This window comes from Danaus plexippus, chromosome 20 (genome assembly GCF_018135715.1).
Source record: "Danaus plexippus chromosome 20, MEX_DaPlex, whole genome shotgun sequence".
Classification (NCBI taxonomy): domain Eukaryota; kingdom Metazoa; phylum Arthropoda; class Insecta; order Lepidoptera; family Nymphalidae; genus Danaus; species Danaus plexippus.
This window is the reverse complement of record NC_083550.1, coordinates 109,766-136,252: the sequence shown is the minus strand read 5'-3', so window position 1 is coordinate 136,252 and position 26,487 is coordinate 109,766. Positions and strand designations below refer to the sequence as shown.

The 26,487-nt window shown below is 36.5% G+C and overlaps 2 protein-coding genes and 1 long non-coding RNA gene across 4 annotated transcripts; 1 reads left to right on the top strand and 2 right to left on the bottom strand.

Annotated features, from left to right (window-relative positions):
• Window positions 1-2,444: 2,444 nt before the first annotated feature.
• Window positions 2,445-5,643, bottom strand: LOC116773951 (adenosine 3'-phospho 5'-phosphosulfate transporter 1). Of its 2 annotated transcripts, XM_032666541.2 has the most exons (7): window positions 5,332-5,643; window positions 4,868-4,978; window positions 4,661-4,764; window positions 4,069-4,250; window positions 3,660-3,884; window positions 3,276-3,423; window positions 2,445-3,202 (listed from the first exon to the last, which is right to left on the bottom strand). In XM_032666541.2, the coding sequence occupies exons 1-7, from the start codon at window positions 5,352-5,354 to the stop codon at window positions 2,727-2,729; spliced, it is 1,269 nt and encodes a 422-aa protein (XP_032522432.1). In that variant the 5' UTR covers window positions 5,355-5,643; the 3' UTR covers window positions 2,445-2,726. The 2 variants fall into 2 exon arrangements, with proteins under 2 accessions (XP_032522432.1, XP_061379854.1); XM_061523870.1 differs by lacking the exon at window positions 3,660-3,884.
• Window positions 5,644-6,385: 742 nt separating this feature from the next.
• On the bottom strand, window positions 6,386-6,990 carry LOC116774016 (uncharacterized). The gene is made up of 2 exons (XR_004353741.2): window positions 6,693-6,990; window positions 6,386-6,594 (listed from the first exon to the last, which is right to left on the bottom strand). It is a non-coding gene; the product is annotated as an uncharacterized LOC116774016 (long non-coding RNA).
• Window positions 6,991-11,743: 4,753 nt separating this feature from the next.
• LOC116774001 (prostaglandin E2 receptor EP2 subtype) lies at window positions 11,744-26,458 on the top strand. Its single transcript, XM_032666607.2, has 7 exons — window positions 11,744-11,974; window positions 13,401-13,795; window positions 14,207-14,383; window positions 18,977-19,160; window positions 19,808-20,043; window positions 23,160-23,348; window positions 25,655-26,458. Exons 2-7 carry the CDS (start codon window positions 13,493-13,495, stop codon window positions 25,793-25,795), a joined length of 1,230 nt encoding a protein of 409 aa, XP_032522498.1. The 5' UTR covers window positions 11,744-11,974; window positions 13,401-13,492; the 3' UTR covers window positions 25,796-26,458.
• Window positions 26,459-26,487: the final 29 nt, after the last annotated feature.

The window sequence follows — 26,487 nt, the reverse complement described above, 5'->3', positions numbered from 1 at the left end:
TAGCGGTTCCCTTATAACATAGTTACTAAACAGACAAAATAAGAACCAGGTTCATAACGTTGATTGATGCTCAACCCAGCATCACTGAGGACATCTGACAGGTGGTGACGATCAAGATAGTGGACTATATCACTATGGAGAACTTACAATAAAAAGTATAAGAAAAACAATATCTGTTGAGTACCAAAAGATATTTGCGTGAGAAATATATTTCTTTAACAAATCGCAATGTGGTTTAAAAATTTAATATTAAATGAGATAAGGATATGCCATAAAAAATATTTGTAAAAAAATGAGATGAAAAGACACAAAAAGAACTGAAATTATGGTAAAGATAAATGAAAAGACAGAAAGAAAACATTCCTGAGATGACATTTAAAAGAGAGTCTGTAATGACAATTAGACAAGAAATCGCTGAACGCTGTATAAGACAAACAAAACTATAACACCTGGGCAGCTGTAGTAAGAGAGAATAAATTCCTATATTCTTTGAAGAATTAAGGAAAGAGTGCGAGTACGTAGCAGTCGGAGTAAGTATTGGTGTAGGTTTCAAAAAGCTATCAAAATATTCATCCTTAAAGGTTAAAGTTTGCATTTATAGTGATCGTGAATCGTGCACCTCTTGAAATTGTAGAAACTTTATCGAGGCCAACTAGTCCAGACCTTTAGCTAAGAGTCGTTCCATAAATTAAGTTGTAGTTTTAACTCGTCGGTCCCACATTTTTAAAAGACCAAATTTTTTAACCAGAATCTTAGGATCTTAGCTACACAACAGAAACATGGACACTCACAGAAATTTCTCTGGCAAAACAGTAATAGTCGTAATATGCCAGGTGTTTTAAGTCACCGACGTCATGAGCAGATTTTTCACGCTGAAGTGGCAATGGGTCGTAGCCCAGACAGACCTTCAGATAATGAATAATGTCGAAACCTGTTGCAATAAAGTACGCATTCAGGTAAACGTAGGTTAAGACGCTCGTGTGATCCGTTCAGAAGCGAAACATCTGGCGTATTTAAGGAAGGTCTACATTCAGCAATAGGCGGCACAGGCTGACTTTGATTTAGCTGAGAATCATTGATGGATAAAGGTGTAAAGTTCAATGGAAGACTTAAAATGATTTAAAACACAAATACCCTTCCTCTTCTAGTCGAAATAAAAAATATTCAATTGAGTAAAATGGTAAGTTTTCAAAAACTATTCTCCAATTCAGAGCTTTGATCGATTTCATTTCCAATTATTTGACGTAGTGTTTCATCTATTTTTCATTAACTGTTTTCGCAAGAAGAGGAAATGATTTTTAATGTCGTTTAATTACTTTCTAGTTAATAATGACATTAGAAGTACCGACCCTGCAGTATCATTGCGGACAGCACGACACAGAGAATGGTTCATCAGGGGAGAATAGTTTTTGACTAATGTTGTACTCTTTATTAAAATTAAATAATTTTTTACTTTCAACGTGTCTCGGTTTCGATGTCAGTCTTTATCAGCGAGGACGTGGGTTATACAATATAATGCCTTCGCTTGTTCCCTTGAAGTGAAAGAATTTAAAATGTTGCTAGAAGTTGTGCTGCCCTCTGTGTCAGAAGTAATTGTTCGTATCTAAACTTCTAGGCCGACTTGCTAAAAACTGAGTTTACAAGGTGTCTTCAGTTTGTAACATCGGGAAGATTAAAATATTTCGGAACACAACAAAGGCGGCTGTGACGTAATAAAAAAAAGAAGAATTGATATCACCTGTCCGAGAAGTCTTTAGATACGGTTAGAGTGAGAAGTTAAGGTAAGGAGTGTGTGAAGGAACGCTACTGGAAGAAGTGAGCTCTGACACAGGAGCGACCCCGACCACAGATCCTTGGTATAATAATTAAATAATATAAAACAAAGTCGCTTCCCTGTCCCTGTGTCCCTGTGTAAGCTTCAATCTTTAAAACTACGCGACGGATTTTGATGCCGTTTTTTTAATACATTAAAGAGTGATTGAAGACGAAGGTTTATATATATATCCTTTAAATAGTGGGGAAACACTGTTAGTTTGAGGTTCCTGATGTGATGTCGTCATTAATTTCATTTTTCCGCTTATATCGCATCGCAGGCCAAGCCCGACGATTTTTATCAAAATAATGTACAAAGTGTTGTATACATTGATAAGGTCTCTTATGGATGTCCCACAATAATTTGTCGTTTACTTTTTACGACAAATAATGGCTAATTTTCGAAGTGGTTTTAACCAACACAGCATTAATCCTTATCCGATACCGATTTAATACAGATCTCTATGGCCTTAACACCATAAGACATCCATTCGGGATAGAACCTCGCAGCCCGGAGCGGGCCGCTAGGTTTTTATATACAACGTTCACAGTTATCCTGCAGCACATCTAGTATCAGCATGGCGCCCGAGCGACGCCGGGGCGAGGCGCTAGTGGTTAAATGAAATAACATGTTATATTAATATATCTATTCTTATATTGTTACTTACGACTAAGAATATCATTATCTACACGAGTCGGCCGCGGCCATCGCTCAACACATTTCATCGACAGACGAGTTCACTCTACGAGCATTATATTCGAGATTTTGTTTTCGATGTAAAATAAAATATCATCAAAATAATAAAATATGCACCGAGTCATAAAAAGGGTTCTTGGAGAACATTTTCCTAAATAAATAATATGTGACGTCCTCACCGGGGCTAGTCATTTATATGTATACTGTGGGAGGCGATCTACTTGTCGCCCGGCGCGGCCAGCGGCGCGCGGCGTCTGCGCCAGTACAGGCGGAGGAACACCGACGAGAACACCAGCGTCACCCCCGCCGCGCCGCCCGCCGACACGCGGTGGCCGAACACCAGGCACGACAACAGCACCGAGCCCGCCTGCCGCAGCGTCATGCAGATAGCGAACACCACGGGACCGAACCGAGCGATGGTGCGGTAGATGATCAGCTGACCCGCGGCCGAGCTCAGCGCCAGCAGGCACGCGTCCGCCACGAACGACGGCTGGGAGATGAGCGCCGGCAGCGGCCGCCCGAGCAGCGCCGCCGCCGACAGCGAGCACGAGCACAAGCTCACACACAGCAGCATCTGCAGCGGCTGCAGGCCGTGCCGCCGGAACAGCGCGCCCTGCCACGACGACGTGAAGCTGTCGCAGCACAGGTACAGCACCAGCAGGCACGCCCCGGACACGCTCGGCGCGCCCCACGCTGCAACACACACACACACACGTCACACACGCACGCCGGGCACACACCGCGGGGGGGAGGGAGCGGGACCGACCGTGGTCCTCGCCGGTCCCGAACAGGAACAGCGCCATGCCGAGCGAGATGAGGACGGCGGTGACGTACTCGTAGGACTCGTACTTGGCGCGGGAGATCAGCTTCCCCATCAGCATCACCGGGATCACCTTACACGACTTGGACAGCACCTGCCGGGAGGATAGGGAACATCACACACTCTCTCCATATGTAATAGGAGTACAATCCGCCGCTTGGCACCGACGCGTGTCGGGTCGCGTTGTTAAAATGTTAAATTCGTCTATAAACGAGAAACCTCGGGGCAAATGAAAATGAAGTCTTTTTCTTTAAACAATTCATAATTAATTTTCTTTAGTTGTTGAGAGTGTTATCGGTAACTTCTATCCTTAATGATTCCCATACGAACTTGAGTGGGAAAGCTGACGAACTTGAGGGCCTCGTACTGACACCAGGCGCTGACGATGTTGGTGAGCGCGCAGTACGAGAACTTGTAGAGGGGAGCGGGGAATAGAGGCCGCCGCGTGGCGCGGAGACGCACCAGCGCCACCAACGACCCCAGCACGCGGTTCACGAACACCAGGAACTGAGAGTCCGTGAAGCGGCACAGGGAGCCGTCCGACAACACGTAGTCCTTCACGGAATATTACGTTATTAAGATTTTGATGTGTTACACGACGAAACGAAAGCACTGGAGCGAGGAAGCCAGGCGGCAAGCAGCTACATCTTAGCACATGTTATATGGAAGGTGTAACTAAATCTGGACTTATGTTAACTTCCAAACTAGATTGGTTATTTATTGATAAAGTGATTGTTACAGTTGTCATTATCTTCTCCTGTAGCAATCCCCACACGAGGTAAGCCCCCATGAGTCCCACCACACACAACGCTAACTCGACACTTTCATGAGGGAGGCTCTCGTCCACACGCACCACCTCCGGCAGCCGCTCCTGTTCCAAAAACATCGTTCGCAGCAGACGACTCACCCAATTGTTGTTTGCTGACGATAAACAATACAGAGGACATAAATAAATAAACATGGTGACATATGAAGTAAGTTATTGTAATCATGAACTTGTATTTTCAGTTGGTAGGGATATTTCACTGGTGGACACCCTGACTACCTTCACAGCTGTAATTAGTGTAATGTATGTTTAATACCTTGTCATTATTTATTATATATATATATATATATATATATATTTTTATTTATTCACTAACGTTTATAAAATGTTATATTGCTGCAACTTTTTCCTTTTTCTTATCAAAATGACCCTGAGATAAGATTCCTGGGTCATCGGGTATTTTTCAAGGTGGGGTATTTCCGGCAAATTTGTGGTGTAAACTCAATCTTTTAAAAGTTTGTGATATGTATATGACTATCTAAAACACAAATTAACATCAACTTACTTATTTTTTCGAAGTAGTGTGTCTTTTCAAGATATTTGTAAAGTGCAAAGCATGGCAGTATCACGGTGGAGTAGCCTACTAAGTTTAATAGTAATCTGAACACCCTGAAAAATACTAAATGCTTTAAGAAATATATTTAATTTTACCATTACCACTGATCACAAAATAATAGAAACAAAAAAAATGATTTGTAAACAAAATTGTTACCATGAGTACTCCAAGTCTTTGAAAATTGTTGTCTCTTCATAGACAGCTAGGAGCACCCCATATATATGTCCTAGTAGCCAGCCAAAAAGTACAAACAAACCAAGCACAGTCCTAAAATATAAGAGACATTTTTTATTTGAAGTATGAGCAAAAAAGAACATGTAGTTATTATGTAATATTTGACCAATTGTAAATTGAGTTTCAAAGAGAAACATTAAGTTAAGAATTATTTTAAAACAATGACTAAATGTACTATAGTTGAATAAAAACTATGTTAAAAATATATAATTTAGGTTAATGAAAATAATAAAAGTTTACACCTTAGGTTGTAAAGTCTATTCAGTCTTTTTTGTCATAGGATTTGGTCATATGATAAGGTAACAATTTTTTTTTAATTATGAAATATTTCTATTTCAAATGATGTTCCGAAATTGATATTAATTTTATATTTTTTTTTTACTTACCCAATCACGAATTTTGATCTCATTGTGAATATTCTCGTATATAATTAACAATTACTGATTTTAAGCTTCACTTACAATTTCTCCAAGTGTTTTACTTAAGTTATAATATTATGATTTTTCTTTCTGACATTGCGCTATCGTCCGGCGTCACATGTTTTGAACATTTGACAACTTTCAACCTGTAGTATGATGAATGAGCTATATAGCTAGTACATACTAGATCAGCTAGCTGCTGCTAGACTAGTAGACCGACAAACTTGCATTTTTGTTTTGTGGATTCACGATTGTATCAAATGTCAGATGTGAACTGTCACATGACGTCTATCTTAACTCTTAACTGACAGATCAGACATCACAACCACTAGGTAGAAATAGTGATACGAAGTAGGTATAACATTTATGAAAATATAAAACACATCAAATATTTATTACACTTAAAAATGAACTAGGATTTTTATACTCTTTACAGTTATGATTTTAATTTTTTGGTATTATAAATTTTAATAATATTGTAAGTAGGTAGATACATTAGTAAAACAATTTGAAAACATGGTATATCAATATTTTTAGAATAGCCCTGTAGTCAATTTGACTGAAAGTTTTATTTGTCATTTGTACATATGGCGTTATCTTATTTTAATTCAATAATTGTTTATGCTTTATATAATAAAATGAACAAGTGAGACAGGCAAGAATGTGGAATGAATCTGTAATGTTTTTACTAGAAATTTTAGCAGCATTATGTGCCGTGGCCGTATGTACTCCTTGTTTACTAGCGTGCGCTCGTAGACTAATACTAGGAGACGAGTTACTGGGAGGAGGAGGTCACAGAGTTCACGAGGCGGAAGTTTTGGGCTGTGACGAGCCCGCTTGCCCATATTACAAGAAAAACATAAAGTATCTCATGGTGCCAATGGTGAGACGGCGGCAATACAATTCTCCAGCCCGACATTGAAATTTTAGATATTTTATTTATTAATATAAATATACAACACGTAATGAATTTTACTTCCTTTTTTACTTTGCCTTCAAAACATATTCAAATAAAAAAATATTTCAATTTGCAATTTTTTTATTACCAAAAAATGTAAACAAACATTGTAAATTTTATTCAAGAGGTTGGTTTCCTATTTCTTCATCATCGAGATCAATCTCTGGGTCTCGTTTGTATTTGGGGTCGACATAGTACGCATGGCACGCCAGGCTCGTGGAGTCATTGGATTTGATTTTATCACTTGGCAGGAAGGGTGTCGTTACACGTTTCTGAAACAAAAGAGAGTATAACTCATTAATTTAGAGAAAACAATAATAAAATAATGACACTTCCTTCTATGATTATAAATGTATCGATTCATACGAACATAGCAAACTGCTGCAAAGGTATATCGGGGTCTGATAAGAAGCAACAGCACAGTTAGCACGATGGCGACAGCATGCAGCATCGTCCTCATTTTTATTACCTTTTAAGGAAATTTCAATTTAAAAACTATTTACTCAATCAATTCATCGCGACCGATATAATTTATCAAGTTTTTTGAGGATAATTGTTACTTAAAAAGTATTGCCTGGAATTGATGCGACATTTTAATATCGTGACATTTTATTTAAAATACTTTTAATTTATATCTCGCAACAATAAACTTTTTAGTTTACCGTACAGATTATTTTGTCAAACTTCTTCATAAAAAGGATATAATAATTTTCTATTTTTAAATTTTTTGTAGCTAAGAATGAGTGTTAGCAAATAAAACTATGAAATAGCGTCAAAAATTTTAAAAGGGTCCCCTTTGTTTTGATGGTTACTTTTATATTATCATGATCTCATATTCAAATAGCGTTCTACTGTTCATTGATAAGATAATTATAAGCTACTTTAATTACATTAAAAATTAAAATGATTACTGTCTTTACAATAAAGTTCAAACAATGATTATTATTAAATAAACAAAGTTGATGTGTCCCAAAAACCGTGAACTGCTGGAACTTAAATAAGTAAGTTCGTATTCTGATTACATTGGGCTCTGTCGCTGTTTCCTAGTATTTTATATAATTAATATAAATGAGATATCCACCAGAAACAAATGGCAGATCTTTGTTGACATCTAACTCTAAAGCTCTTCCATAAAATAAGTTTTATATGCTGTCTCACAAACAGAGTCCTTTGCAACACTAAACTTTGAAAATATATAAAGCAAGGGGCGAGTTGTGTTCAAAGATCGGCATTCTACTACAATTTTTCGGCCATATTTAAGAAAGCTGTTGGATTAATTTGTTTTGGAATAAATGATTAAGAACATCCATACTAATGAACCTTACACACGTACACACGTACATCATCAGAAATATGGAACTCAATAAAATCCAAAACTCCAGTAGGATTCTATAAAATGCAAGAAGGTTGTGTGGCGAGTGAGGCAAGAAATAGCTTGATTGTTCAAGCACAGAAAGTTTTGTATACATCACCGAACCGACCAAACATTATTTATTACACAATTGTTATATCGAATGGGTCCTGAATAACTTATGTTTTTAAGGGATACATCAACAGCAGCAACGGTTGATTAAGTTCCGTCAAATCATATCGTTAACTTCATTTGCTTAAAATATTTTACTAAATGCCGTTCAAAAAGTCGGTTCTTGGTAACATTTTCATTTTCAGTAAATGTGTTCAAAATATTATTTGTATTATATTAAAATGACAATTATTAATTACGTTCCTTACTTTTCATTTAGTATAACTTTCCTACTAAGTATATCTTAGTTTGTTTTCTCTATCAACGTTTCTATAATATCCCATAAAAACGTATTTGTTATTCTAGAACTACGACATATCCCGTGTTTATTATCTGTAGGTCATCTATTAGAAATGTGTTTGGGAATTTTTTGCGTGCTCACAGATCATAAGCGTTCAAATTAACTTTATCATTATTGCGACCATAAAAATAATAAAATTTAATTTTTACAAGAATTCATAATATTTGCCTTTCATTGTCATAGAAATGGATGGAAAAATGACACATGTCTCCAACTGATAGGAGGGGTGTCCCTACTCTATGTTTCTGGTATACCTAGGTATATATATTTCAAATATTATTTTAAAATCCATAAAATATAATTTTATATCACGGAGTTAATTACAAGACAAAGAAATACTTTTCGCTGAATATTTTCGAAAAGCTAATTTTTGTTATTTTCCTACAGCCATGAAAAAGAGTCTCGAATTTTCTGAAATTTAGTACATACAAATCAAACGGTTGGGCAAATGAGTATTGTATTTTTTGTTGCTTTGAGGTGCGGAGTTTGAAATAAAATTTAAATGAGCAGTTACATTCCGAGGAGTAAATATACGATATAGAAGTAAACCTGCTGCAAATAAACTCTGTGTTAACATATTAAACAATAATTTATATGCTGTAGACGAATGACAACAGACGGCGTTCGTCACCTGGATGTGTTCTCATACATGGCATTGTTTTTAGTTGACTTCAAAAATACAATCCGGTGTTCACGTTACGTTTGTTTTGAAGTGAGTTAAAAACGTGCAGGCGGTCGGACTGATAGTAAGCGACGTCCGTCACCGATTATCATCAATTAAATATGTTCATAATTTTGAAGAATGAAACCATCAATTATATAAAAATTAATCATAATATTTTATTATTCAACTCGAGTGTAGCGGTCGTTTATATGTTGACGTAAATGGCGCGTGGAATATTTGCGGTTTTCCATTCACAAGTTATAATTTGTCTTGTAATGTTATTTTAACAATATGATGACATTGTTTGTCATTAAAGATAGATAATCATTTAATGAAAGACAGCCACAAGAACTAAAATAAATCATTACAGTAATATGTACTGTAACAACGTGTGATATTTTGTGAGTGCTGCTGTTAAAGTTATTGAGGCTCTCTTTAAGTAATATTAAGGTAATGGTATCTGTTTGCCGCAATCTACTGAAATTACTTTTTCAAAGAATTGTTTGTGGATGTTTAGAAACTAGACTTACTGAAACATCACAGTATCGCAATAGCAAATGTATGTTGTTAGGTAAGAATATTATTTTGACTAAAATTATAGTATCGTCAAACGGCACATTCCACATTGCTTTTATATATGTACTCTGTTGTTTATTTAATGAAACAACTTCCCTAACACTTATAGTGATTTGTCGGAATGTATAGTTTACATATTTTTAGACATAAGGTAGTCGTTTCGTTCGTTATGTGTTCATTCATCTACCAAATATCAGTCGTAATGTTCGATATCGCCTTTGTTCCGTGATTGCGGTATGATGTAGTATCACTATGAGCGACCAAATTCGTCACAATCATATAAAGGAAGTTCTATAAATCCTGAAAAGGAGTCGAGCGTCCATTGTGATGGACGCGGCGCCGGTCCAGCCATGAGCCAACACATCACTGCCGAGTGGCGAGTGCCAACCGTGTCATCAACGACAACATAATGTAATCATTGTGTGGAAATTATAATTTAAGTATCACAGAAAGGCTTAAAAACCTCCCTGGAGCTGATTAAACCATAAAGCATACTTTATACTTGAAAACTAAAGCTGTGGTAGTTTTTAACGGAATGCAAAAAAATCTGAAGGTTACTATTTGACCGTTGACTCTATTTGACCGACTTTTCTCTTTTTGTGTGTTCTCTCATAACACTCGTAATGGATTACGAAACTATGTTAATAATTATTTTTTGTTGGAAACAGTTAGCTTAAGGGTCGGACCTCGATAAGTTAACAAGGATCTGATGATGTCATGCTATGAAAAATTTGTACCGTTCTCTTGGCACCTACTCTAAAAACAATTATTCCAAAATGCTCCCTCAATTTCAGGCAAAAATTATTACAGAAATTGTTTGTAGAATGTACCTAATTCATCACAGATTATATTAATAAAGATATTTTCTTGAAAGTCGTCGCGGATCTCATTCTAGTACTTGCTTTCTAATTTCTCAGAAATCTAATAACTGCATTACTAACATATACATTACTTTTTAACTTATAAAACACTTTTCTAATATTTCTGCAACATTATATTAGCAGTGGATAAGAAGGTTCTATATATCATAAGTTATTAAGTTATTAAGTCTACAGCTACAAGAGCCTTAACCTTTCTGTGAATTTTGTTATTTATATAAAACACAAAGTAGATTAATAGCATTATGAGCTAAGACAAAGGCAAAGAGAATATGACAAACGGTCAAAGAGGAACTTATCATTATACGGCTTATAGACATGCTCTAAAACACAAAACATAAGAATATTTTAAAAAGATTACAAGTACAAGGAAGTACATACATGTACAAGGAAGCATTCATCAACATATTTTATCAAATCACCAACTGTTTTAGTGCGCTTCCTGCGGTTCAGGACTTGGGCATGTTTGGTTCAAATTAATGAATAATGACCTTTTTAACGTGGATAGACATCGAAGATAACAGACATGATATGTTTATTTACATTGTTATAAATAGGAAGTGAGCGTTATCTTAACACCCTAATTACATTGATAACCGAACTCCAACACCCGGAGACGACACACGACACACGACACGCGGCACACGACACACGACACACGGCACACAACACACGACACACGACACACGACACACAACACACGACACACGACACACGTTATGGAGTGTATTACATTAGACAACTCTTCCCAGGACTCACCGCGACAAAAATTATGAACAATTAGAGAAGTTTTGAACATTCCTAGTGATTTACTGTTGTTTATAATCTTTATTAAAATATCAAATAAGCACTTCATAACACCATAGAAAGAATCGCTAAACTATTTTCATTGTTTTTCTGATGAGCTTTGTAAGCATCTTTGTTGACATTGAGTACATAATATATATTTTCAGCAACAATCATTTACTTTTATGCAAAATAATTCCACGTTATGGTCAGAATCACATTTCAACAACCAAACTCTGCAAAGTTATAATGTGGTGGGGAAATTTAATTTAATTAAACAGTAGACAGTATTATTTATGACAAAATAAAAAAAACAAATCTAAGCATATAAATATGTAATAACATACATTTGAATTTTTGTTTGTATTTCAAACTTAACGTCCACAGTCAACTGAACTACATTTAAAGTATAGATACATAATAAACAAGCGACTTCCAACAAACCTGTATAGATCTCGCGAGAATTATAAAAAGAGGTCCTAGTGACCTTTTATGATCTATATAGTCATTACTTTGAAGATGATTGAAATTAATGTATTATAATTACTGATATAAAATACGTACCATATACATTTTTTATAGCGATGTTCTTAAATTGTTTAGTATGTGCGGGGGTCGTTACTTAATCATCACTTCGCTAACGATGTGTTCAACCAATAAAACCGTGTGTATTGTTATTGGTATGTACACATTGGGTAGTTACAGTGAGCGGGTACCTAGCCAGCAGCCGGTAATCAGCAGTATTTGGCCAGGAGTCACTCGTTGAACACAGCTTCTTTGGAGTTCGTTTCGCGCGCTCGTGCACACCTACACGACTAGTAGATGAAAAATGGACTGAATAGATTTCAAATAATTTATATAGTGAAAAAAGTGAGGCCGTGTTTAAATTTGTGTACGAATCGGTATTTATACCAGATATATATTGGTAATTATATTGATACACTATATTTTTATTTACATTTATTCCATTTTCAATAATTTATTAAAACACAAAATAACGAAAAAATATGTTTCCTAACAGTTACATGGACGGACAGATTTTTCATAATAAGTAAATCGGTGCAGGGTAATGACACGTTCGTAGACTGTGATCACGGTGATTTACGACCTTTGGGAAAAATGCATTATTTTTATATTTTTAGAAGCAGGACTTGGTATTTTTCATAAAATTTAAAAAAATGAAACAATTTAGTATGACTTATATATGGTTTTATTAATAAATTAATATTTAGTTTAGTTAATAGTAACAGAACGAATGTCATGACAAACTCCTCTGCCTTTACTGAAGTATCACTAATGTCGTCCCGCGGGCTTGTCCGAGGGCCCGGAGGTCCAGCAGGGTCCCTCAGGAGTCAGGGCTGAGCTGTCTTATGACAGATATTAAAGTTTTAAAATGAAACATCGAATTATTTAAATATATACAACTGAAATGAATGAATCATATTTTGTAATGTAAAGTGGTCTTAAAGCGGCCATTCATAGACTTGTAAATCGAAACAGATTTCGTCTTCATTTCAATGAAAATTTATTTTGGCGTAACTCAGATCTAAATCTTTAAGACAACACTTGAAGAGAAAGTGCGACTACACGGCCATGTAGGCGACTACTTCTATACTAAACGATAACAATCTTTCAAAGTCATACATTTAACATTAATAGAGACCACGCGTGCCGCGAGGCTGAGACCATACATTCAGATATAATAAGAACACATGCAATTTATATCGACATCGGAGATCGAGGATTCAAAACGCACATACTTTTATAACTAGAAACCACCTCACAGATATTATGTACAGAAAACGATCTCACACACTTTACATTAAACCTGACTCGATTTACTTTTACTCTGATTTATTAAATGTTAACAGGTTTGTATCATAAAATAATCAAATTGAGATCTTCTCCGTAATGTCATCTCATTATCTTTAATTAAGCATAAATTTGTAAAAATACGAGACAATTTGTTAATTTTCTGTTTAACTAATCAAAGACAGTGATTATTTTTATGCCCCCCTGTTGATATGTTTATAAATTATTATGAATTAATATAATTAAATTTAACACTAATTAGACGAATATCAGGGTTTGTCTCCCGGCGCCACGCGACACCCGCCGGGCGCCGGCCACGGAACTAGATAATAGTTATCGAAAAACCATTTTTAATCATCATTAAATAATATTAGTGCAGAGAAATATAAAAATATCTACTGACGTCTGACACCACAGTTATCAAGAACTATCACGACGAACATTAGACGTGTTGGCAAACATAAGTTTTTTAATTATCACATATAACTTGGGCAATGCTCAGCAAATGCACATGTAGAGTATGTTTCATATTGTTTCAGATATCAATGAATGCAAATCTTAATGTAAAGGTTAATTTCTGAACGATGCTGTGAGTTGAAGTGTGAAGTAGACGAGTGACTCAACTACCGACATGTACACCTACGATTACTATGAGAGCAGTACGGATGGCTTCATTCCGCATTCCACGACGGAGTCACTCTACGGCACCGGTTCCTTAATGAACGTCACCGGTCTGTACAATGAGACCTCGGTGTGTGAGAAGATCATCAGGCCCGGGAGAATGTTCGGCGTCGTGGTGAAGGTGGTGTACGCGATAGGCATCTTCGGTAACGCGGCGGCGATCGTGGCTCTGAGACGCGGAGAGAGGAGAGTGAGGAACAGGAAACACTTACTGCTGCTCACCTCGTTGGCTGCCAACGATCTGGTCGCCTTGGTGAGGACGACGAGAGCTTATAGTATTTATACCTAAATTACTATGATGTAACATTAACTTTAGCATTATGTAGAAATTTGATCAAGTCATGATAAATTGAAAGAATATGTCGAGATAAAAGAGCTTCGAGTAGGCTCGAAATAAGAGGATCCTATCTTATAAAATATGAATAAAACGAGTGTTATCTAATCATATAATGACATCGGCAAAACACTACATGTACGAATATATGATTAGATCCGCGCAGGACCAGGATGATCACTCACAGCCGCGACACGAACACACGGCGACAGTAAGAGACCATTAACAACGACAGGCAGACCATGATTCAATAATAAATTAGTTTAATAACTATTTATCGCCTACTATATTCTTACATCCTAATTTGTTGTGATTGCTTCTGTATGTCAGATGGGTATGATGTGTGCTATGCTGGTGTCGGAGTGGTGGCCGGGAGCCAGCAGTACGCGTTGGTACTGCGGGGCGAGGGTCGTGCTGAGAGTGTTCGGGATCGGCAGCGTGTGTATCGCTGTCACCATGGCCCTGGAGAGGTACCTCGCCCTCACCAGACCATTCCTCTACCAAAAGGTATGTACCGCTTCAGTTGAATCAATAAAAGTAAGAGATATTTAAGAGAAGGGTCATCACCAACCGGGGGTTTTAAAATAACATATATCTTTCCATACTATCACTGTTTTGTTAGTTCGTCGGCATTATTTTAAAGTTGGTAAATAAAATAAAATTTCAGTAGAGCAAATAGTAAAATCTTTACTATTAAATACCAATCTATGTATAAACTCGACATTTAAATTTTATTAAAATATTGTCTCAATAATTTTTTAAGCGTCTCTTTTTTGTAGGATTTTATAAAAACTTGAAGTTCGTACTGTACACTTCATATAACTGATTAAACTTTGTGTGAATGATTAAATAGTTTATAAATATTTAAATACCTGTCATGTATGAAACGTTCAAAAAATAATATAATTCGGTACAAGAGCGAAACAAAGGTATTCATAACTCTCACCTTCATACACGTCTACTTCTTAAACCATAATATAACTCAGTACTAACTTAAATATTATAGAATTTAGGATAACACATTATTATAAAAAGTATGTACATAATTGGGGATCACCACCAAATATGGGTAGGTTAATGACTGAGATTATTATCAATGGACAGATGAATTACACATTGTTCGCTGGACCACCGACCAGACACTCTATGACGACAGTTTGATATCCACACATGAACACGGAGCTAATGTAGTCCTTATAGAGTTAGCAAACGAAACATTTGAACTTATAGAGCATACATAGAAACGAAATGCCGATTCGTTAGATATGAAAAATATGTTTAGTGTTACTATTTATAAACGCTTTCCAAGCGAAAGTATTGAACGCATCAAAACAAAATCATAAAAACAATCTATTTGCGGTTTGACTCTAAATAGAAATATAGTTTTTTATTCGAAAGCAAATAATTCACATCCTTTGAAGATTATATAGAGGTATAACAGTCAAATCTCACTACAACCTGCTAAAAGACTTGGGCCTGTCAAAAACTAACATCAGTTCATTCTTGGAACGTGCGTCGAAGGCAGCCCTATCAGATTCGTTTCAAAGTTGGTTAGGTAGAGAGAGGAGCTTGGATAGCGGAGGTGAGCCTTTAATGCGCGTTGGATAGCGGCCCCTAAACCTACACTTGGGTCGCGAGTCTCAGGCACTGTTGAAGCTCCTCTTCCTGCAACGCGATGGACCCGGCACCTACACGGTGAATCCGTGGAATGCTGAGAGGTTTCGTCTCATATTATGCTTAATACAAGTTCGCATAGTTATACTACATAAGGAGCGTTAGCAGTTTGTCATTCATAAATCTTACCCCACTATAATATTAAGGCGAGTCAGAGATTGAGAAACCGGAAACGGTTCGTATGTGAGGATGTAAACTTAGACTAAGCAAAAAGGAGACGGCAATAACACTAGGATGGTTAAAATAAAGAAACATCTTGGAAAAACTAACGTCGTTACAATATTGACATATGAAAATTAACTTTTATATGAATTTATTTAAAGTTTGAACTATATTAATCTTGGAACATTAATGTGGATACTGTAAACGCAAGACGGTAACCACGATCCTGTTACTCACAGGTATATCGAATTAAAAAAAGAGTAAAAAGGTTTAAAAAAATTAAAATAGTTTTATGTAAGTATCCGTGTTGTGGTTAATGAAAGGCTTCATGATCTTCACGATTGATTGCACCTCGCCGTCGACTCATTCATGACGGGGACCGGTTGCTGCGGGTACTTCATAATGCTGCGAATTGATAACCAGAAGCTACACCAACTGCGGAAACCAGTGAGAGTCACGGAAAACCAATATATCTTATGATTTATACCGATTGATCTCAGTGACAGATAATGTTATGTATTAATTAAACATACGGTTTCACGATCACTTATAAGGTATAAATAAATAAATAAATAAAACTTTTACGATCTGTTTACGTTGGCTGAATGTCTCGTACCGATCTCACGACACCGGTTCAGTCAGTCCAATGAATGTGCGTATTGCGAAACTTCTGTGCCACTTACTTAATGCTTATCTTATACATGATAATGATAGACTTCAAACACAAAATAAAGTTGAAGCCATATTCAACGCTCGTATGTATATAACTCGTTCACCCGGTGATAGCTCACCCTCATAGGGTAGGATCAATCACAGTGTCACGTGACTAGCGGATGTACTGGTATTTAACCTCCAAGTACTTCCCGCGTCGTATCCTCAACCCCTCCGCTTTATCTCTTGTGTGTTGTACATGTCGTGGATGATATTCTTTGTATGATATCTCTGTTTTCGTGACCGTTGTAAGCCACTGTACAGTGTACTGTGAGTGAGTTAGGCCGGGTCAGAGTATAGGAGCGAGCCGCGCCGAGCCGTTTCATAATTCATTCAACACTTCCGTTATTTGAAAGTTTATCAACTACAATAGAATGTTGCCACCATTTGAACTATTTTTAGAATAAAGTGTTAATTAACCTTGCCGCTAAGCATCCAGTCTCGCTGACCAAGTTAAAATGTTTTTCAGTGTTTCTGGAAAGCCAAAATATTTGTTTCGCCACTTTAAGATTATTAAACGAACGAGGATTATTTTAAAACGATACTATAAAAGAAGTAGCTATATTCTACATACATTTTACATATAATTCAAAAATACCGTTTTTCAAATCGTTCCTTTTAGTTGAAGGGTTAGTGATAGCTCACATCGAATAATTACTTGTCAACACAAGTGTAGACGCGGGGCTCTATATAGTTGTGGTCACATTAAAATGTTTCAATGACTTTATCAGTGCCGTATCCACGAGCACATGACAACTGACTAACTCACAACTCGAAAGCTTCTGCATTTTAATTTACTATATTATCAAATTTTGTACATATTTGTAATAAATTGTAATAAACAGAATTTTGACATATTCTACTTCTACTGCTATGTGAAACACATTAACGTATATAATTTCCATGCGAACAAAGTTGCGGCCAAGGGTCCTTAAATAAAAGGGTCAACAAACTTTGATTATGAATAGGGTTTAGATTGTCGAGAGCGGGCTCGCGGGGACGACATGCATCCATCACAGAGTCAGGGAGCAGCACGCGGCGACGGTTTAATGGAAGTTAACTATCTAATAAACATATCGGCGGATATTGACGGCTGGAATCGAAATGGACGCTTTATGCTCGAGATCACAGACGACGTCGCATAGACTATAGGTCACTACCGCTCTACGGCGGACACAAAGTCGCTTCACGCAACAAAGTCTTTCATTACTCAATCACACTCAGGAAACGGATAAGTTTAGTTCGGTGAATGATAGCACTTGGCAATCATTCGTTATTTATTCAGAATCCGTTACACGGGATTATTAAACATTTAAAATAATTTAATATGTTTGCAACCCTAGTAACACAATGCCGACGAGAGTAACAGACGTTTGACACGAGGATTTATAAGTGTTCTTTAGCGAGATCTAAAACGAGAAAAGCTTCCTTACAGTCCGATTGAACTCGTTCAGGTCGATGTTTCAATGAATATTCATTCGTACAAAATAGTTTTAACTTAGGTTTATGAATGATAAAACATTTCTGAACGTTTGGTGTAGAAAATATAATTAATATTGCATAAAATAAGACGAAGCTTAGGACACATTTATATTATTAATAAAATACAATGAGCCTGCCATCGACTACACTGAAATTATAAATTAATATTATATTGTACCTTATAATATAATTTTGATAAAACTGTCCACTCAACCTTTATAATAACATCACACTATCTGATACTCGGCGCCTATCTCTGATATATAATTAATTCAAGTATAATCTTCTCGTCTGGAATATTATTGGACTATAATTTTGTTTCTAATTTTCCTGTTCCATTAACATGTATGACTTTCACAACGTCGTTGAATTGTAGAGGAGTCCCGTGACGCCATCAGCGATCTATTTGTTATAGAGGTCGATCAACAATCAAAATGCAACAAGCGACAAGATCTATTGTAGAACAATAACTGGAGACGACATGATCTTCAACAGTGTGTTACTTAAAAAGATGACGTAAAGTAGCATCAGCATTACAGAGTATAATGTAAATCGTCATGATATACAAGACGATAAAAAATATATAATAATTTTAACACCAAATTTTAATGGTTTAGAATAGCCACATAAAGAACATTACGTTGCAAGATTGATGAGCGACAATTAATAACGTAAATTGGATATGATAAAGATATAAGAGACGTTATACTGAAGAGGTTACATGCCAGATAATGATTATATGTGAAATACAGAAGTGTTCGTCCGTTTCATGGACGAATATTACAAAAACTTGGTGGACAAACGAGAAAAGTTAGCTCTCACACTAACGTGTAATGTGTTACATCATGTAGTAATCAATAAACACGCCTTGTACTATTTATTGGAAGGCAGTATTATAATGAAATGAAATAATTGTAGTAAGAAAAGTGTCAATCATTTTTAAAACACAGGAAAAACTATGTATAAAATCAATACGATGTTATTGTTTAGAAACATCAAATGTAATTAGAAAAATTTCCCGGTCGTAATCTCTAACTACCGATATATAATGTGTGTGTTTGTGTGTTGTAGCAAGTGACGTACTACGTGATCCGCATGACGCTGCTGGTGTCGTGGTTTTGGGCCGCCGCCCTGACCTGCGCCCCCGTGCTGGGCGTGGGGCTCTACTACGACCAGAGACACCACTGCTGTCCCCGGTATAGAAACGCCACCAGCGGTGTCGACTTCGCCTATGCTGTGTTCTATGTTATGTTCGGTACGTGTGTCGCGTACAACTTTATACTTTCCTAACTCAACTTACAATTCAACCTCGGTTGCCTTATTTTTGTTATAGTTCTTATATCTAGACATATATTCGTGAAAATGAAATTTGATATCTCATAACCTTTTTTAAAAGATTGTTGAATATCTTTGCCTTTTTGTTTTTGATAAAGAATTTTTTTGCTATTTTGATTATAGCAAAATCTGAAACAGAATCGTTCATCATTTCACAATTCATGCATTACTGCTCGTTTTGCTTTATGGCTTATGATTTTGAGAGGTTTTAAACTTCAGCTAGTCTCCTCCCTAGTTCTTAAAAACAGTGCTACAACTTCATGCTATCATAATATTCTGATATATTTCATGTATACATTTACATAGAGCTGGCGATGCAGGAGCTGGTTTCCTGGCACGGTCACGTTTTTAAACGATCGGCGGACTTTGTATTCTAAATATTCCGTAACGAACATCCGCCGAGTTGTTTTCTTATTCTATATTTACATTATTCTGTTTTCAATGTATTATAGACTATCAAAGACGTAGTTGTACTGCATCAGAAACATTAAAAAAAAATTCTCTAAAAAAACATGTAACTGTCATTGTTTCTTCATATCCTCGATTTACACCGGTCCCTCTACTTAGGTACTCTGCTGTGTGCTGTGCTGGTATACTGTAACCTGGCCGTGATCCGCGCCCTGTACGCCATCACGGCCCCCCGGGGCGGAGGGCCCCCGGCCGTGCGCCGCGTCTCCAAGAGCTCGTGCCGCCAGCGCAGCACCCAACCTCACCACAACGCGGCCACGGCGGAGGAGGTCGCTTTCAGCAGGCTCATGGCTACACTCTCCGTCTTGTTCATGATCTGCTGGCTGCCGCAGATGGTGAGCGTGCATACACGTCGTTGGTTGATTAATCAAATATTTAAAATATCACTCGAGCTTTAAGGTGGCTTTAAAAGAAGAGAATCTTTACATTGTGCCATGATCAGGTTAGTTAATTGAGTATACAAAGTAAAGTGTGAATTATCAATTGTTATTAATCTGTCCACGTCCGCTATAGATACACCATCGACTATAATGGATCTGTATTGATATTCCGCGAGCGTGTCGGACTCGTGTCGGGCTCATGTCAGATGCAAAACCTGGTTCCTTGTGTTTGATAACCTTGAACATCGATTTAATTGGCGGCTCCAGATGGAATTCCTTCTCTTGAATATTATTAACACGCCATTAATATTGATAACGTGATAAGGATGTTACTATTTAAATCGTATACTGTAACCGGTTCATTGACCTTCCTTAATCAATGTACACACTGTGTAAATGAAACTATTATTTCCCTTTTTTTTCATTTGGTCTGCCGCTAACTACGGTTGTTTAAAGTAGCCAAAACGTTGTTTAAAATTTAAAAAAATACGATTAATGTGCGTAGTATATTCGAAATTCATTACATTTAAATGTGTACTCACGAAAATCTTAAATATAATTGAAAGCGTATTGAATTGCTCAAAATTTTTTAATTTTCCTACATAAAAAGATTTCATTGATTTATAAAACGTAACATTGACCTAATTTAGTTGAACAATAGTTTCTTAATGGAAATTAGTAATTCTAAATAACTACAGCGTTCACTTAATATTATTGAAACTTGCTCTTCACGTTCATTATTCAATTGGCGCTAAAAGCTTTAACTTTATGTCTTTTCTATCTCTCTATCTACATATGTTACTGTATCTATAGATTCGTTATTGGTGTTCTAGATTCGTTCAGACTTCAGAAATAAGTTTTAACGGCAACAAATACAGTTGTTTATTACATGTACGAGTACATAAGGTTATTCTGTTTATTAATTAGCAGACTGGTCAGCACAGTAGTCAGTACGCCCCTCGATAACTACTATGTATATTGATGTCAGCACTGATCGGAGCGATCATTTTAGTATCGAAAGTTATTTTTATTTTCCCCTCGGTATGCAGGATACACACGGAATTTATTTCGGCGCCGATCCGCTACCCGCACTCACACTAGATACGATATCAATACATTCAAGCCGAAAATATACACCAGTGTCCAGTGAACAAATTTACTAAAAAGTTTTTATTTTATTTGTAAATAAATTAATTTCTATAAATTTACGAAGTAATAAGATTAACATTTCTCAAAAATGACGCGTATAATTAAAATAATAGTTAAGTAAAGGCAACACAACACTACCCTGAATGTTTAATGGAATGTGCCATAAGGATTGTTTCGTCGGGTCGTTTGTATGCAACGGACGTAGCGCTAAAATATTTCATTGTTTCGATAATGGCATTCGCATTAAATCCATCTTTATTTTTAACAACTCACTAGATGCCTGCCAATAGGAAGTTGAAAAACTATTTGATCCCTTCCATACACGACATTATATCCAGTCACCGCTTTAAACACTTCAAGTTGGGACGGTAACCATCCGGCATCCGGCCAGCCAGCCTGACACAGTTTCTCCATGTTTGTTCAGACGTATGTTTACTGAACACTATGTCATTGAGAGATGCTGTAAATATGACCTATTTTCAAATCAAACATTTCATATGACAATAATGTTTACTTATTCCTGAAATGGATATTTAATGACAGTTATTTTATAGCGTAGCACGAGAATTCGTTTACAGATTTTAAACAATAAATAAATACACAGATATTATTAAATGAAGATTATGAACAATGAGACAAATATTGTAAAGTCTCTTGATTGATTAATATAGACTGTGTGATATAGGGAAGATGTACCTACAGGTACATTATCCAACTGAGCTTCCAGACTTAAGGTGATTGTAGATGTATTCATCGTATCAACTTCTTTAGAGATTTAACATAAGAAAAGTAAACAACTGATGCGAACTATTTTACCATATGTAAACTATTTATACTAATGGTACAGAAAACGTATGTCAATATTTAGTAGAAGAATTTACTCAATATTATATGAATTAAAAAAGCAACTAGATTTTCACGTGTTTGTGGATTACATCAGTAGTGTGCCACTGTAATAAGTCATTCGTGAGTGGATCATAAACAAGAATTTGAAGCAAGACGAGCATGAAATGAGATGTCGGTCAGCATCAATAGTTGCGGATCAAAAGCTATTTTCTTGTTACAATATGAAGGTCGTCGTCCCCCTTCTGATATCTTGTAATAGAAAACAAAAGAAACAATATTTGGAACGACAGTTATCAGCAATCGTATATTCTTAATATTGATACTGATAGTGTTCAAGATGAAAAGTTTTCATTGAATGGAAGTATTATTGTAACTTATTTTACGGACTACTCTGAATCTTCTAATACGAGGATAATTAGTTTATCAAAACAGTACATATTTTAAAATTCAAATGTATATTCTTAGTATTAATAGAAAACAGAAAAAACAATATTGATATAATATTACAATTTACTTAGGGTTAATTTAAAGGAATTAATCAATTATCGTGCGGGCGTGGGCGTCGTAGCGAGGGCCTGTGGTGCTCTCTAATTAAAGTAACTTCTCGTTCGTGTGAACTGACGAACGAAGGTTTTCAGCAAATTGCTTTTATATGTATATAGTCATAGGTTTTCTAATGAGTAATACTCGTTTCGTTTACAAGTTCTTTTTTACGTACTTTTTTACGTGGATGATCGCTCGTTATCTTATCTAACGTGGTTTATTAGAAACAGAGTACCTCTTGGTATCTAAATTGAAATAACTTGTTAAACATAGCCAGCGGGAGGCAGAAACCTGTTAAAAAATCTGCTCCATTTAAATAAGTCGCATTCAGAGTTCTGCTCATTTATAGATGCCTTTAGAGTTTTATAAAAGGTTTATACATACATTAAGTGAGCTCCTTATCAATTAGATTATTTGCAAAAAGAAAAGGAACTTATAATCAAAATAATAATAAAACCAGTTGATTCTCAATAATTCTGTTTAAGTAAGTCTTCAATTAGATAATTATTGTAAAATAATCGCCCCCTCTGTAGGTAACATCAGCGTTGTACCTGTCCCTGGGTCCATCGGCTCGTCCTCGTCTCCGGGTCTTGTCCGTTCTCTCCGACCTCCTCATGCTGCTCAACTACGTGCTGGACCCCGTGCTGTACGTCCTCATGAGACAGCGGAGACACATCTCCATCACCGCCCTGTGTCACTCCATCGCGCATTGTTTCAAGCGGGTATGTTCATTTTAAAAACCCATTAAGACGGTAGCATATTGAGACGTGTTTAACATTCCCTTACCACGATTAATTTAAGTATCTATTGACCATAAATATTCACTTATTATTATAAATCGTTGTCCTAATTACTTCCACCCGATGTCTTTGTAGTCGGTCATGTGACTATGCTAATATCAACGAACAGTTGTTCTATAAATACTACAACAATAACACATTGTTCTTCACCACGCGACGAAGCTCTGGTCATCGACCAAAGCTTCCATCGACCATACGATTATACCAAACAGTTTCCTTCTTGTTCCGCGATACAAACCTTTATTATGGTAATGAGATCTCAGACTTTCGCGAGTATTTATTGACATAAAACTAATATTTTCGGATTTATTTTAACTCTGAAAGATGATATGATATTATCTTCGTGGCTTCGTCTGCCCGTGATCACAGTTGCTGCAAATTAACCAAAACGTCGGGAGTGTGTAGTTAAAATGAGACGAAACCTCTTAGCATTCAATGGATTCACTGTGCGGATGCCGGGTCCATCGCGTTGCAGGGAGAGGAGCGTCAACAGTGCCTGGGACTTGCGACCCAGGTTTAGGTTTAAGGGGCCCCTATCTAACGCGCGTTAAACGATCACCTCCACTGTCCAAGCTCCTCTTCCTACCTAACCAAATTTGAAAAGAACCTACTAGGGCTGCCTTTGTCGCACGTTCCAAGAATGAATTGATGTGACTTCTTAACAGGCCCAAGTCTTTTAGTAGGTTGTAAAGACATTTAGCCGTTATACCTCTCGCTCTCACTTCTACCGCGTAGAATTCCACGACGAACTTATTTCGAGTGAGTTGGTTAGTGAGCTCGTAATATTTGTTGACCTTGATTGTATGGTCTTTGGGGATTTTGGTTTCCCAAGGAATCGTAAGCTCTATCATCACAACGCGCTTTAAAATTCGCAAATACATAAATATGTCTGGTCTGGAGGCCGACGCACAAATATCCTCGGGGATTTTGTATTGTTTTTCATACGTTTCCATCATTATAGTCCAATCCGTAGCCGTTTTAAGGATGGAGTAAGGCTTGACATTTGATTTTATAGCCCTAGTGCCCTCTCTCACAAAACCTTCTGATCGCTCGTTTATTGTTATTTCCCTTTGCGCTCTGGCTACCGAAAGACTAACCACTTCACGAATGTTTTCCAGAACCTTATCGTGAGGACGCAAGTATTGACCGCTATCCAGGAGTACCCTACATCCCACTAACAAACGACTAGCAGTTCCAACTGCCTTCCCACAGATATAGCAAGTCTTTTCGATAGCTTTAACCCATCTTACTAAATTACTCTGATCTGGGAGAGTCATTGGAACGCTTGAGATAGAATTTTAGCAAAGTTGGCGACCAATCATGGATTAAGATGCGCCATTTTAGAGCTACTGGGATGCAAAAATCTCCTATGTCTAACCACTCGTTCTGCATTTTTAAACTCATGGAGCTTATATTTATCATTCTCGTCTTGCCGAATAAAAGACTTCAATATATCCGTATCTTGGACCTTCCTACTTGATCCTAACCCCTGTTACTTTGTGCTCCTATCATAAACTGCTTGTGGAATTGAAGCCCTAACTGTAGCTCTGGAGCATCTTTGTCTTTTGGGAGCGATGTAACGACGTCAACATGGGATTCCCCCAGGATATATCACTTAGGAACTCTCAGGTGTTTATAGAGCTCCGATGGCCTTTTTAGACTCATCCCAAAACTATTGCGATCCCTGAATAAATCAGCCGATGAATCAGCCGTTAGCACGAGCCCGAGTTAACTTCAACATCTTTATGAAGCCTGCATCTAACTTTGACAGAAGGGTTTTATTAAAATCATAGACGAGGAAAAGCCAATTTAAACGTGGAGTTAGGTAATTATCGTAGATCCAAGCTTTTTTAACGTTACTGTTCTGTTGGCTATCTACCTTGTTGAGATCGATTAAAAAGGTATCTACTATAATCTATCTATTATAATCGCGTAGTTAATCCGAAAAATATTAGTTTTATTTCAACTTATACCTAGTCGTGTTATTTAATGTGCTCCATTAAATCTCCACACTTAAACTTTTTTCTTCAAAGATTCCCTTCTCATTTAAGGATTCTCTATAAAATGGTTCCTACAGATATTTGAATTGTAGGCAGTGAGTTAAAGCTCTGCAAATAAAAAGAAGGCAAAATTGAGAGGTCTCACCCTTCATAAAGCCGGAAGTCTACTCGAGTTAACAAATAATCCGCCAATTCCATCTACAAAAATGGAATACTTTTAACCTTCAGAATCATAAGAACTCAACGGAGTCCATGAAGACGTCATGCTGCGTGCAGGACACGCTCGTGCTGAGTGAGAGCTCGGGGGCGGAGCTCCGGCCGCTGAGGGCTCCGGCTGTGCCTGTCGCCGTGCTCGTCCCCGATGACTGAATCAAACACACGGACAGACAACCTTCACTTTTAGATCACATTGAAACTGGAGGAATGTTCTGTGCACATTTAAATATTAAATATATGTAGGAGACTTGTTGAGTTGAACTCTGTCAATGAGTTACATTTTTAATGTGCTTCATAAGTTCATTCTGATCTGTACAAATGTATAATACAGAAAATGTTTTAATTTTATATTTTGACAAATAATTATATGATAAGAAACAGCTTTACAGTAAAAGTTAAGAATCACAAGACATTTTATAAAATTCTAGTCTTACAAATATAACTCAAGGTTCTGAAACGGTTACATAGACTGATACACAAAAGTTTTTTTATAAATAAAATATATATCTGAAACAACATGTGGACTGCATCAGTTATCAGAATCGTTTATTTATAAGAAAAATATATATTTTTTATAAAAGGACTGTCAATTATAAAATAGGTCCTTGAACCAGCTTTACTCGATGTTATCTCTATACTTTTATATTTGACGTAAGATAAAATGATATTATAATTGTAGCTAGCTATGTATATCAAAATAGGATGTAATTAGACTAGTCTCAATGCACCTGTGTCTAGAAACAAAATGTACTTAAATAATACGATAATATAATATCTGGAATGTAAAGTAATATAATAAAGTTTATTAGCTCCTTATTTTATTATTAATACTAAATATTTTAGGG